The sequence below is a fragment of the Hydractinia symbiolongicarpus genome, chromosome 5, assembly GCF_029227915.1.
Source record: "Hydractinia symbiolongicarpus strain clone_291-10 chromosome 5, HSymV2.1, whole genome shotgun sequence".
NCBI classification, from domain to species: domain Eukaryota; kingdom Metazoa; phylum Cnidaria; class Hydrozoa; order Anthoathecata; family Hydractiniidae; genus Hydractinia; species Hydractinia symbiolongicarpus.
The window spans coordinates 10396692-10410480 of record NC_079879.1 but is presented as its reverse complement, the minus strand read 5'-3'; the positions used below and the strand labels follow the sequence as shown (position 1 = coordinate 10410480).

Here is a 13789-nt window from a genome sequence, read left to right as displayed (position 1 = left end):
TCTTTATTCTTTTGAAACTATTTTTTTCTAAACCAACTGTCTTCGAAAGTAGCTTTGATGGGATCATTTCTTTTATATTTCTTTAGATCTTTCATCGTCTAAAAAACTTATGTGCTTTGAAACATTGTCCCAATAAGTAAATGCATTCTATGATATTTGTGCAAAAAAGTGTTTCTCTGATATGGCTAGAAGGCTAAACTGGATATATTTCTTTGTGACTGCTTAATTTCAAATCTAACTATGTGTATTGTTGTTATTGTTGCGCTTGGAAAACGTTATGATAAACTTTTTTTAAAAGGAATATAAAAAAACAAAAATTAAGAAAAGTTAAACAATGAAAAGCTTCTCACTATGAAATGTCTAGCAGTATTCAGTACATTGCCAGACCTTTTGTACCTGTGGAAAGATCGACAGTTCCAAACTCATTTGATAGAAACAGCCATCAAGAATGGACTGGTTGACGAATCTACAGTCCATGACGAAGAGGCTGTGATCAGCTATGCAGGGCATTTCTTTTCCCCTCTCGTGACGTCAAATAAATACATGAAGGAACTTGGTAATTCGTATAAATCAATGATTTGTGAAAATGGATTTATATTTGTTATGAGTGAGGTAAGGAGACACTTTCGCCATTTTTAGAATATTTTAATGTCTCGTTAATACCTGTATTTTGTCTGTTCAAAATAGTTACCCGCAGTTTTGGCTTTTAAATGTAATTTTAGTGCTAATTGTATCAATTAAAAAAATTATAGTTGGCCCTAGATAAGTTCAATCAATCAATCAATTAATTTATATATAGTCGATAATGTACAATAGTACAACATTTTAAAACTTAGATATAAATAAAAATAAAATAAAATATATGATAGCCTATTAAGGCTAATTTAAATCGACTTTAATATTGTATATATTAAAATAAATAATAATTGTAAAATTTAAATATAGCCTCATTGAGGTATACATGGAGCACAAAGACGACAAGAGCAACTTACAGATAATAACTTCTCTATCTCTAAAGAAAAAGTTACTGTAAATACGTTTATAATATCCGCGGGCATTTATTACATTTTTGAGATTTTAGAGGTGTTTATTAGAGCATTAAAGGAAACCTTAAGTCTTTTTAAATTTCTAAAAAAGCGCTTTTCGTTCTCAAAATATTCACATTTTAAAGAATTTCAGATTTAATTATGCTGCATAAATTATGATGTCACAATTAAGTAATAGCAAATTTTGACATTTTCTGTCATCAGTACTTTTAGACCTGTTAAGGGATATGCACACAAACTTTATCAATGCATAGATATTATAAAGGTGAATTGATTAACATAATTTTCCAAAATGACACTCGTTTGCTCGTCCAAGGCCTCCTAATTTTTTACTGAATTGGTTTGCTATTAAATTTATTTTTTGTACGGTATTTAAACAAAACACGTTACACGTGTTTTATTTGATTTTTTTTTTTCATTTCTATTTTTAGCTATCTAATTTATACTTCGTCGCAGCATGTGGAGACGGTGAAGAGTCCGAACTTTTTTTACGGCGTAAATTGAACGTCTTTTATTATTTGTTGAGACTTTATTACGGACCGTGTGCGTCGGATCATTTGAAATCACAGTATCCAATGATACGCAAACAGACGTGGAAGGACTTAGAAGAGTTGCTACAAACATGGCAGACTTTATGCGAACAAGAGCAAATGTTTTTAGCTGAAGCTCTGGAGCGTCTGCATGTAAATCCACAGTTGAATAACGTGTCGTTAAATTTATTAGGTGACGTGCTGTTAAAAACGAACCGTGACGGGCATACTGTCCATGCATTGCTTTTAGTGAATAATAAATTGTTAGGCTTATACTCGAATGAGAACTCGCCTGAGCTACGAGTTTCAGATATTTTAATGCTAATAGTGATTGTAAAAAATAAGTTTAAATACAGTGATGATACGGTACCGAATAGTTGTCACCGCACGCCGCCGCCGCTGAGCAGCCACTCAACGCAACTTGCAAGCGACGAAGGGTTGTTTCATTTTAAAAGTCAAACGTCAAAACCTGTTGATGTGATTATTGATGAAGATTCCAGTTCGTCTTCAAAACAGGATTTTCATTCTGCCAGTTCTACACCTCAGAGTAATAGCTTCCATACGCCCAAGGTAACGACATTGGCATTTGCAGGTGACAATCCCAGTGCTGACGGCGTAGTCGACTTTGATTTGGTAATTCCTTTTTTTGTTTTCGTGGTTTGCGATTTTTATTTTGTTTTTTTTAAATTGAAAGAGAAAATATGTTGTTTTTGATATCGGTCTTGAAGTTCACACAAAAGGGACGAAAAATTAAACAATTCCATAATTTTGCTTTTGTTTAAGAAAAATACTATAAATTTAGTGTTGTTTTTATTTTTATAGAAGATGAACGAAGCAGATCTTGAATATGTTTCGAACTCTACCGATGACGACGACGGCGACGAAACTGACGACGATCGCAACAAAACGGAGGAGATTCGACATTCTGATTCCTCCTCCACAACTACACCATCTCTTGACTTTGAGCCTATAGATGATGAAGATGCAGAGGATGATGGGTCGACTAAAAACACAAAGGAGGAGAGAGCTTCGCAATATTTTCAGCAATCTATATTTCTGCGTGCAGGGGATTGTGGGTACGCTCCTCATACTGCTCATTGTTTGCTACTCGACAAAGCTACGGTACTTATTATCATATCTCAGGTAAATATATATTTTTGTCGAGGTAGGTCCTTTGTGGATAAGCGGTTGAATTGCGAAACAAATCAAGCATTAAAATTCAAACACCCCAAAAAGATTGTCTCTACGAGAAAGAAATTACTTTCAGAATGCGAAAAGCAACTAATCTGTTTGTTGTAATACTCCATGTATTCCCATTTAAGATTAGAATGGTTTGGCAAAAAGTGCCAGATTTTGGATGATAAAAAATTGGAGAGTATGAGCGTAAACTACTAGAATGTAACGTAATATTTGAATTTTGTTTAAAATGGCAGCTAAATTGCTATATAGCAATGTGTGAAATATTTATAACAGTTAAAATCGCAAAGCACTCTAAGTGCTTCAGGAAAGATTACATTCACCTTGTCCTTTGGTTCAGCAATTAAAACCAATGAATTTCCGTGTTCTGATAAATTTACTACATATTTTTTTCTCAGAATCGCCACACGAAAAAAACATGTAATATAAATCAGCTGTAACTGTAAATAATTGCGGCAAAATTTCTGAACAACGTATTAGACGTTGCGAGACGTTGATTAGACGTTGCGAGACGTTGCTAGACGTTAAAAAGACGTTAATGTCTGACGTTAAATTGACGTCGGAAAAAGACGTCAAAAAATCTGTCATTTTCAATGCGAAATCAACGTCTATTTAACGTCACATGCAACGTCTTTTAAAGTTGAAGTGCCCACTAGGAAGTCTTGTATTTTTTTCCTCAGAATCGTCACACGAACCTTGCTACGTACATTCAAAATCTTCTTCGTTGTCTTAAATCCATCTTAAAGTTGAACATCCACAAGTTACCGTCATATCGTGCCAGACTGTTGGATGATGGTGAGAAATGCATCAATAAAATACTTGGTGTTGTATACAAACAAGTCGATGTAAGTTCCTTAAATACAGTTAGATATTGTTTTAAAAGTGTACTGACCGCCTAACCATCACCAGAGAGATGTCGGTTTTAAAATGTGAGTTTTTACCTTTGGTCTTAGTACCTTATTGTTACAGTTGCAACATGTAACGGTAGAGGCCAATATTGTAGAGAACAACGCAAAGAACGCACTGAGAATTAATCGTGAAGTACATGGCTACATGTATCATACCAGTTTTGTACAGTACTTAGTGCTTAAAAGATTGATGTAGTGATGTTTCGCTTTTAGTTGGAATCAACAAGACTTTTACAGAGCGTTAGGATGTTTGAAAAGTGTTGGAAACTTGTTCAAGACGGTGGCATTGATGATTTTATACATGGCGAACAGACGGCTGAAGAGATACCACAAAGGTTAGTTTGAACATAAGATGTCAACCAAGTTGATAAGTCTTGAATGCTCAGGCTTGACCTTCAGAAGAAACTAACATACGCATCGCATTTTTTCTGTCCTCGAGGATTTTTTAAGTTTTTTTAGGAAGGTTATATTTGTTGCTGCCAATTTGAAAATGTTTTATCACAGTTATGTCCATTTACATAAAAAGTGTTGACCAACAGTCATCGTTACGGGGGAAGACATTAGGAAAAGTAGTAAATACGAAAGTAAAAAAAATGTATGAAATGATTTTAGAAAATATGTTATATAATATCCGCTTTACAGATTTTTCTATATAATTTGACTGTAAATCATTCCGTTCGAACAGTACGTGTCCGCCTTAAACAGATGTCCGATTTTAACAAATTTCATCGTATTCACTTTGTGAAAATTTCTTTCATATTTTTTAGGTTGGAAAATTCTTTGAACGAGTTGATTAAAAGTACGAAAGCTCTCTTCACTTCTTTATTTATCAGTAAAACACAAAGACGTCTATCTCGCTACGAGAAACAGTTAAAAGTGATCTTAAACATACGGGAAATGGCCACACGCCGACTGCGTCATTTCAGTTCTTACTTGCAAGTGAGAGGACAGAGAAATGTGACCATGACAGCTTATCATAATGATTTCCCTGGTCTTATTCATTTTGTTTACGTAAACAGGTGAGTTTTGTTGTTGTATTTGTTGTTTTTCATTTTAATACTACTTTGAAGTCTCGTACTTGCAAGCACGATATACTCTTAATAAGCAATTGTTCAATGAAGAGGGAAGGGTGTTTGTTGGGGAGGATTTAATAAATTGAAGTGGGTTAATTTTCATTCTGAGGTCTGAATGGAGGATTCAGCAATAGCTGCGTTAGGGAAGTTCTTAACTTTTCTTCTCAAAATGGGTTATTGTAATTGTACACATGTTATTTTTCTTTATTACCTAAAGATTCTGAAAATTCTTATTGTGGCGCGTGGTCTTGTGGTTAAGGAGTTCGCTTCGTAACCGCAAGGTCCGTGGTTCGGTCCTCAGCGCGGGCATGTTTAGCAAGTGCCTTTACTACAGCTACGGGTCAACCCATGTCATGTGAAGGAAATTGGGTACGTACTGCCGGTCTATACTTAATGTATACATTCCGAACACTGGACCCACATTGATAACAGTGTTTCCAACACTGAAGTGGTTATATCCTGTATAAATATTCGGAATAATAATAATCTGGATAATCGCGGAAGCAGTTTAATAAAAGGCCGTAATAACAAATAAAAAAAAAGAAAAAAAAGGTAAAACTATGAAAATTCTTAAGTGCTAAAATATATGTGTAACTCCCAGAAGATGTTCATTCAAGATAAATTGAAGGTGAAACCCTTGATAGACTTGTCTGTCGAAGTTTTGTTAGGCGATTTTTATTTAGCTTTTTTTGTTTTCAGGAGTACTGATCAATTAATAGCGCCCACAATTAATGTGAATACAGATTCAAAGTCTCCACACAAACTTCCCATATACATCGTCATCAAACAGAGGATATGGGACATGTGGCAATACTCTGAAACCATGCTAACCAATGGTTACACTGCTATCATGGTGAGAGAAGGCGATTTCATGTTTTCTTATTTTTTATGGTTCGAAGATTTGTTGGGTAAACCGTTGTACACGAAAAAGTCGTTAAAAGACTTGAACGAAAATAAACCGAGTGGAATAATGTCGGGCACTTTTTACAAGTAAGTTTCTACTTTAAAGAATTCTTCGAGTTATTATTTCATCGTTCGGAATATTTGGAAATACAGAATTTACGATAACTTTGTAGATTTGGTTTAAACTTGAATTTTTTATAGAAAGTTCCTTGTTAAGATTTTCAATTAGTAAAATGCTACTTCGGAACTTTATTTTAGCTACTTCCAAACCGTGTTTTTGCTACTTTCAAATTGTATTTTTGCTACTTTCAAGCTGTAATTTGGAACAATGTTATTATTCTTTAGAGACATCATTCGTTATTTATTTCCATCGGAATCCTCTTCTTCAGTGCAATGTTACGAACTTCTATGCATGCATATAGGCGCCGTTAGCAATCACTTTGTCGCGACCTCTTGTAGAAAGTTAACCAAAGTTTTATGGGAGTCGTCGGGTGAAACAAATTCTCCCATTAATTTGTTGTAGTTTGGTACTAATCAAACTCGTGCCCAACTTTTTTTGATCTTGACCCTTTCATCATTTTTTTTTTTTTACAATTTAATCTTTAGCTTCTTGCTAACTTTTATTTATGATATGGCAAACCTGAGTTCTCCTACGGACAACATGTTGGTTCCTGTTGTTTTATGCCCAACCCTTTTTATTTATTTGTTTTTAGTCCCGTTTTTTGAACACATTGGCTTATGCCATACATTGTAGCCTCAACGTTGAATATGTGAATATGAGGATATTTACTGGCTTGGTTTGTTAAACCTTCAATTTTATACCAATTTATTTTTTCAGAAATTTTATAATGTAACAATGAATTGTAATATATAGGATTCTTTTGTCTACACTTGTCAACAAACTTGCTACAAAATAAAAAAATAAAACGTTCTCGGTATTTCCATAACTCCCTGGATGCTCCTGACCAATCTAAACACAAATAGTTGCTTAAGAATAGAGTATTCTTCGTGTGAACATAACGTTTTGTGGTTAAAAATAATTACTCTTACTGTGCTGGTTGGTGTAACCTAGAAAGATAGATGTACAATCTTGGACAAAAATATTGAGATGGAGGCAGTTTTTTCCTTATTTTCTAAATATGGCCAGCAGGCTGTAAAAGTCGCTACTTTTACATACAGGTACAAAAAGTAGATAGCGTTGAAAAGTTGCTAGTCACATTTTTTAGCAAGCCTGCGTACCGAAATAATTCACGTCGAGGGGGTCTCAAAGTCAGCAACAATCAGCTGATTTTATGAATTTGGACTTAAACAAGTTAACTTTGAACATAGACAAGTTCAAGATTTGTGAATCTAATATAGAATGGGCCTACGCAATTGCTTGTGGTGACGAAATTCGAAATTAGCTGTTTTGTTTCGCCAAGATTGTAGACCCTAGGTGTAGCTAGATACAGAACTTGATATTTTTTGTGAATTCATGATTTTATCAGGCAAGAATCATTGAAAAAAGTGAGAAAAGTTGGTTTATTGCTGGCAAACCAGACGCACTTTTCTCTGTGGTATGAAATTTTACTTTTTAAATTTACTTCGGTTTATGTATATATCTTTTAATTTTTTTTGAGAAATTCTTTGAACTTGTTCAAACTATCCTTACAAAACAAAAGATGTTGAATTTTAAAAATTGCAAACCCTCAAATACTTTATTTTACAGCGTAAGAACCCTGTAAATATAAAAAGCACCGTAAAACAATATAAAAATGTTTCAGAGATAACCTGTGAAACATTTTTGCCCTATTATTTATGTCTGTTGTTAACCCCACTTCTTTTACTAGCTAAAAATATGAAAAAATTGTGAAATTAATTTTAGAATACCAAAACTTTCAAAACAATAATTCACTAGTTACCCTCCGTGTTCAATACAGTTGATCGTTTCAACCATTTTTAACGAAATGGGCCTGAGAAAGGGCAATCACCATTAAGTGAATTGGATAAGATGGTAGATACAACATCCAACTTGTTGAATCCGTTATTTATGGAATTCAAGATTTTAGGCGTTGGGCAAGTTAAGTTTACGGATTTGTCAAATAAAAATCAAAGTATAAATCAAATTTGAGTCAATAATTGAATAGCAACACCAGGTAATTCAGTTTCTGCTAAAATTGTCGTTTCAAATTTTTAACAAGAAGCCCTGGGGGCTCTAAGAATTTCCTCGCGCTACCAAAATATTTGATGAAAACCTGCTAATTCGTTGTGTTATTGTGCCAAACATTCGAAGGGGTTCGGTGCATGAACCTCTGAAGATAAAGCACACCACTGACATTATATCTTACAACAAACGCAAACAAATCGAAACGTGTCATTAAACTCACATTTTAAAAGAAATTGCTAACAAAAAATACGGCCTATCATTCATGGTTGAAAGTCTTGCGATTGAAACGTTTATGGTCTTAAACGGCATTAGTTGACAAAAAATCAAAATTTTGATTTGACCATCATTTTCAGCATACTTTTTTATTAACTGTGTCAATTTTTGTCGAAAATAAAGCAGTTTTGACCTGAAACGTCAATACGAGACTTCCCAGTAGTTAAGGAGCTTGGGTACGAAGTTTACATCTGTGACTGAGCAAAGTGAAATCCCATGGTCGATTTTTTCTCAAAAAATGCTCCGAAAGAAAAAAACGACGGTTTTAAAGAATTTCCTACGCCTTCGGGCGCGGAAATTCTAACATCCTTTTAGATTCAGGTCAATTTTTATACAGAACATTCTCAAAAAATCTGGATCAAAATAGTCGTTTCAAACTCCTGGATACTGAAACATTTCAAGGATGATATATGTTGTTGGAGTTGATAGAGTGATGGTCTACCTGGTTCATTGAACTTGTTGAGAACAACTTATTTTATTCGAATCTTCAGTTTTACATAACAGGATTTGTATTATCATGGAATTTCCAGAATTTTCTAGATCAATTTTAAGATAAAGTTCAAAGTTTTTACTTTTTTGCAATATGTATGCGAAATTTGAAGTTTGATTTTTTTATTTATTTAGTGGTGTTGTTTGTAATGTAAAATTTTGCATTACAGATCGGTTACTTACAAAAAAAAAGATTTGAATTCTAAAATTTCAGTAAATTCAGTGATTTTTAAATCCTGGCTTTCTAACTGCCGGAATCTTCACGCCAGACTTTTCCACTAATTCCTATACTTCTTTCTTGACATCTTGTTGCCCGTTGTCAAAACCGCTAGCGCCAGCCCCTGATTTCAAAAAGCCAAAAAACCCTGGGACGAGGTTGCATTGTCAGATCTCTTGGTTTGAGAAAGTTCCTTATCTCGAATAAACAGACCGAAATTAGAAAAATATTGTGGAATGGAATGCTGTATTTGCAAAAGTATAGTTGTATAGTTGATACTATACAGAATTCCCCACAAACTAGAATATCAAATTTCATTTCCACATTTTAGCTGATCCAGTATTTGGAGTTGTACCCCACAAAAGAATCCGTTAAAAAAATGAATTTACTTAGGATTTCATTTTTTTAGAATTATTAGAAGGCGTGAGAACCCTGACATAGAAAGAGTTACTTTGAGCTAACGCTAAAATTTGACTCGGAAACCAAGCAACTGCAAGTTTAAAAGGTTCGTAATAACAGAGGCCGAAAAAAAAAAGTAAATAAGACGTGTACTTATTACACCTGGGCCGTGCGCAAACTTTTCCTTTTCTGCGATAAAAAGACGCTTCCAACACTACCTTTCGCTCACTTATCTGAAGAGGGATTTTTACAAAAGGAATTGGACGGCGTAATGTATCTGAGGCATGCGCTGTTTTATTTGTTTTTATTTTGCTTCGAAAAAATTCGCTGAAAAATAGAAACTTTTCTTACCAATATTCAGTGTTTATTTTTAGAAAGTCTTTACTGGAAAGAATTCAAAATAACTTCAGAATAATTCGCTCTGTGAAAATCACAACGTCGCATATGATTCTGATGAGAAGCATCCCCGTTATCAAAATAAATTCAAGAAAGATATAGGGTAAAATCAAACGTAAAAAGGATGTATTTCTAGTATTTTTTTCATTCACAGGTGATTTTACAAACTTATTTGTGAGCGAGTCTTCGGTCCCTTTCTTCAGAGATGGTAAGTCTGACCCCTTTTCCTTTCGGTAGAGTGACCATAGCTTTGTTTCCCTTGCCAACTAAGAAAATGTTGGAAAGACGAGTGGCAAATTGGTTACCAGCTGCATCTTTGATATGAACAATGTCATACGAGCCTAAAAACAACAGAAGATTTCACATTAATGGGTGTTACAAAAACACTTCGCTATAACCGAGATTTTATAGACCGTATTGTGAATGGATGTATGAATTGCTTCGTCTCAGTAAAACATTATTAGTTTCAGTAAGATAGCGGCAAGCAGATCTATATTCGCTGTACATTTTTCTCGATTTTATTGTCCAAAATAAAGAAGCTAGTTCTACAGCAATCAGTTAACAAAAAAAATGTCCAAGTGTACAAAAATCTAAATTTATTTCAATATTTGACTTGCTTCGTCTCAGTAAAACATTATTGGTTTCAGTAAGATAGCGGCAAGCAGATCTATATTCGCTGTACATTTTTCTCGATTTTATTGTCCAAAATAGAGAAGCTAGTTCTACAGCAATCAGTAACAAAAATCTAAATTTATTTCAATATTTGACTTGCTTCGTCTCAGTAAAACATTATTGGTTTCAGTAAGATAGCGGCAAGCAGATCTATATTCGCTGTACATTTTTCTCGATTTTATTGTCCAAAATGGAGAAGCTAGTTCTACAGCAATCAGTTAACAAAATATTTGCAACAAAATTTTTTGCTTAAATTTATTTCTATATTTGACTTGCTTTATTTCAGTAAAACATTAGTTTCAGTAAGATAGCAGCACCCAACTCTATATAAACTGTACGTTTTTCTTGATCGATCATATGTTGTCCTCCGTACCAAGAATGGTACACCCCAGCCAGACCAGAACAGGGCAGTATTATCAGTATAATCATATAAAAGAGCTACTTTGTACATCGCAAGTACATTGTCTGGTAGCTAGTTGGATTCAATTCAGACCTCAAAATTGGGAGCCACAGAAAATCCTATTACACTACATGCCAAGAAAACAATTTTCTAAGGTGATTTTATATGAATGACTTTTAACTTGTAGACATTTACCAATATACACAACTTTAAATTTGAACAACAAGTTAAAAACTACTTACTAGCATGTCTTTCTCTGTGAGTAATGATTCCAACACGACCTGTGTTACGTCCACCAATAACCATGACAGTATTGCCAGTGTCAAATTTAATGAAGTCTGTGACCTTACCGGTCTTAATGTCAATAACAACAGTATCGTTAACCTTTATTGATGGATCTGGATATCGGATGGTTCGAGAATCATGAGTGACAATGTAAGGAACCGACTTCTTTCCATGGCCGACACGTTTTACTTTGCCAAGTTTGTACTAACAAAAAATGTGTATATAAAACAGTTATATTAAATCTACAAATATACACATTAAGCCTGTTAAACTTGTCTATTGTCAAAACATTAGCTTTTTTGTTTATTTGAAGAAATTCTCTGAAAATTACGTGTTTTGGACTGAATATGAAATTTCTGCAATCAGTTTCATGGAAGTCTATTTTTGCATTAATACCTAGCATATTGCTTTACATTAACCTTTAGAATTGTGTGCTCTACATTTGTCACACAAACAGTAAGAATTAAGGCAACACATTATGCCATGTTTAGAGAATGCCACATTACGTTTAGAGAAAGTTTTAGCACCAAACAATCTTGACAAATCAATGAAATTAAAAAAATTACTTACAGCAGATTCTTCTGCACTGACTTTGTGACAAACAAATCGCCCCTTAACATCATACAGGAGGCGAAAAAATTCTCCAGTTCTGTCAATGGTGACCACATCTAGAGCAAATAACAACTAGCTTAACTCATTTTAATATCAATTTCAAATAATTTTTGCCTTGAAAATTTTGCTACCTGCAATTACACGCCTTCTATTTACAACTTCAGGCTCAAATTGTTTACAAGAACTAAGAAAAGCAGAAGTCTGAATTTTTCCATAAAATAAGAGCAAGTAATGAATTCTCGTAAACTTGGAATTATGATCTGTTTTTACTTTTAAAACAAAACGAAAAAAATTGATTAAAAAAATCAAAAAATTACATATACAAATATGGCAGAGATTGGTTTAAGGTCTGAGTTACAGATGAGCTTTACACTCAGTGTAAACTTTCCCGATTTTTCTAGCTATTTTTAGTCAAAACGTATAACTTTGGGATTTCAAATTGCCTACACATGCAAAATTACAACCATATTGATAAACTGTTTTTGAGGGATTAACTATTTATAATTAAAATACCTGGTATAGTTGACACCCTGTTAATAAAATAAGGTTTTGTTGTTCTATATTGGTAATTATTAACTGATAGCTATTTTCAACTGGTTAATATGGGAAATGGTAGCTATATGAAACATAAAATTGCTGGAGAATCGTTACAATTCTTAGACTCTTTTTCTGACAAACAAGAATAAACTTTGGCTCAAAAAAGGTTTAAAGAAATTCTATAATGTTTTTATTTGAATAACCAAAACAATTAACTTCAAATTCAGCATTATTTTATAATAGTATTTAGTCAAATTATCTTAGATATAGCAGGTACATGCAAAAAAGTCATAGTCATAATACCAGTCATAATAAAGGACATTCGCGTTCCTGATTCTCTTTGCAAAAAGTAAGTCAACTTCAACAGAAGACGGGTTTAACGGGTTTATTTCACAACAGATTTCATCATTACATCGTTACAAATAGAATCACTCGAACAAACATCTTGTCTCCATTATAAAAAAATATTGTGCAGGCAAAAGTACAACAACAAATGCATAAGGCTAAGTTAAACCTTGATAAAATGTCCTTTAAAAATTATTGCTATTACATCAAATGGCAACAAGGAATAAACAGTGGTCTACACTGCTCCAACGTCCAAATTTTCGAGAGATAAACATACATTTCTAATTCAAACCCAAATATGTAGTGTTAGAGTCCTTTGAACACCAAAAATAGAATCAGTTAGTCGGTCAAAAATTCGAAAAATTGTATCCCTCCATCCAGCCATTAATGCGCGTCATTAAACCGTTAATGATAACTAGGCATCTCGTTTAAATGAAGTTTTCGTGCGCTATTTTTAACTAGTTATCAGGAACCTTTTCACATTTTAAAGCAAAGCACAATAATAAAGCTTGCTGAAGAAAAGGTCTTTTTCATCCCAATTCTTTCTACAGAAACATTTTTGAGGCTTTAACCTATTATTAAGTGTAGATGGATAACTTCTTCTTGTTGACATATATTTATATAAAGTTGTGATGATACCTTTGCGCGAAGAAACAAGCTACAAAGCAAGTACAAAAACGTTTGCTTGAACAAAGTAATTTGCAGTTGTCTCTGACTGGCCAGGTACCCATAATCCATTTATTTTACCTCCAAACAGAACAACATTTGCCGAAAATGTCTATAGCATGCATCAATTTTACTTACCCATGAATCCTGCCGGATAGCATACATCAGTTCTGACTTTGCCATCAACTTTGATAAGTCTCTGCTTCATAATCTTAGTAACCTCTGTATAATTTAGAGCATACTTTAATCTGTTTCGGAGGAAAACAATTAATGGCAAACATTCTCGCAGTTTGTGAGGACCAGGTGATGGACGTGGTGCCTAAACAGACAGATAAAATTTACTACTCAGAAAAAAATATTTGATAAAAAAAGTTAAATACAACCGAAATTTAACCTAACTTACAAAGTTTCCACTGAGCTTGTCCAACATCCAATGTTTAGGGGCATTGAGCCGCTTGAGGTGCTTCTTTGGACCTCGAACCTGAAATCGTAGCAAAAAAACGTTTAAAAAGTAATGAAAAGCGACTATTCATTGTCAATTAACAACAAACAAAATTCTTAGGGATGATGAAGGCAGATATAAATCATATAGCCAGGCAAGCGTTCTCTCACCATTTTGGTTGTTCCTCTGTAAAAGAAACTTTTACTCGCTAACTACTACCAAGTGCAAACGCTGTCTACTAATATAAAATCAT

The 13789-nt window shown here is 33.7% G+C and overlaps 2 protein-coding genes across 2 annotated transcripts; one reads left to right on the top strand and one right to left on the bottom strand.

The window, feature by feature from the left end:
• Positions 1–61: 61 nt before the first annotated feature.
• Positions 62–6595, top strand: LOC130644703 (BLOC-3 complex member HPS1-like). The gene is made up of 8 exons (XM_057450412.1): positions 62–612; positions 1478–2209; positions 2399–2719; positions 3454–3618; positions 3895–4016; positions 4449–4700; positions 5454–5744; positions 6003–6595. Exons 1-8 carry the CDS (start codon positions 352–354, stop codon positions 6178–6180), a joined length of 2322 nt encoding a protein of 773 aa, XP_057306395.1. The 5' UTR covers positions 62–351; the 3' UTR covers positions 6181–6595.
• A 3107-nt stretch (positions 6596–9702) lies between these two features.
• LOC130644715 (40S ribosomal protein S4-like) lies at positions 9703–13784 on the bottom strand. The gene is made up of 6 exons (XM_057450431.1): positions 13707–13784; positions 13498–13575; positions 13233–13413; positions 11505–11602; positions 10892–11138; positions 9703–9918 (listed from the first exon to the last, which is right to left on the bottom strand). The coding sequence occupies exons 1-6, from the start codon at positions 13707–13709 to the stop codon at positions 9746–9748; spliced, it is 780 nt and encodes a 259-aa protein (XP_057306414.1). The 5' UTR covers positions 13710–13784; the 3' UTR covers positions 9703–9745.
• Between the last annotated feature and the right edge of the window lie 5 nt (positions 13785–13789).

Coding starts and splice junctions, on each gene's coding strand:
- LOC130644703 (XM_057450412.1), top strand. CDS start 352: ATGAAATGTCTAGCAGTATTCAGTACATTGCCAGACCTTTTGTACCTG. Junction 2,210..2,398: donor GCGTAGTCGACTTTGATTTG/GTAATTCCTTTT, acceptor TTATTTTTATAG/AAGATGAACGAAGCAGATCT. Junction 5,745..6,002: donor ATGTCGGGCACTTTTTACAA/GTAAGTTTCTAC, acceptor ATTATTCTTTAG/AGACATCATTCGTTATTTAT.
- LOC130644715 (XM_057450431.1), bottom strand. Junction 13,414..13,497: donor ACAAGCTCAGTGGAAACTTT/GTAAGTTAGGTT, acceptor CTGTCTGTTTAG/GCACCACGTCCATCACCTGG. Junction 11,603..13,232: donor CTATCCGGCAGGATTCATGG/GTAAGTAAAATT, acceptor TATTTGCTCTAG/ATGTGGTCACCATTGACAGA.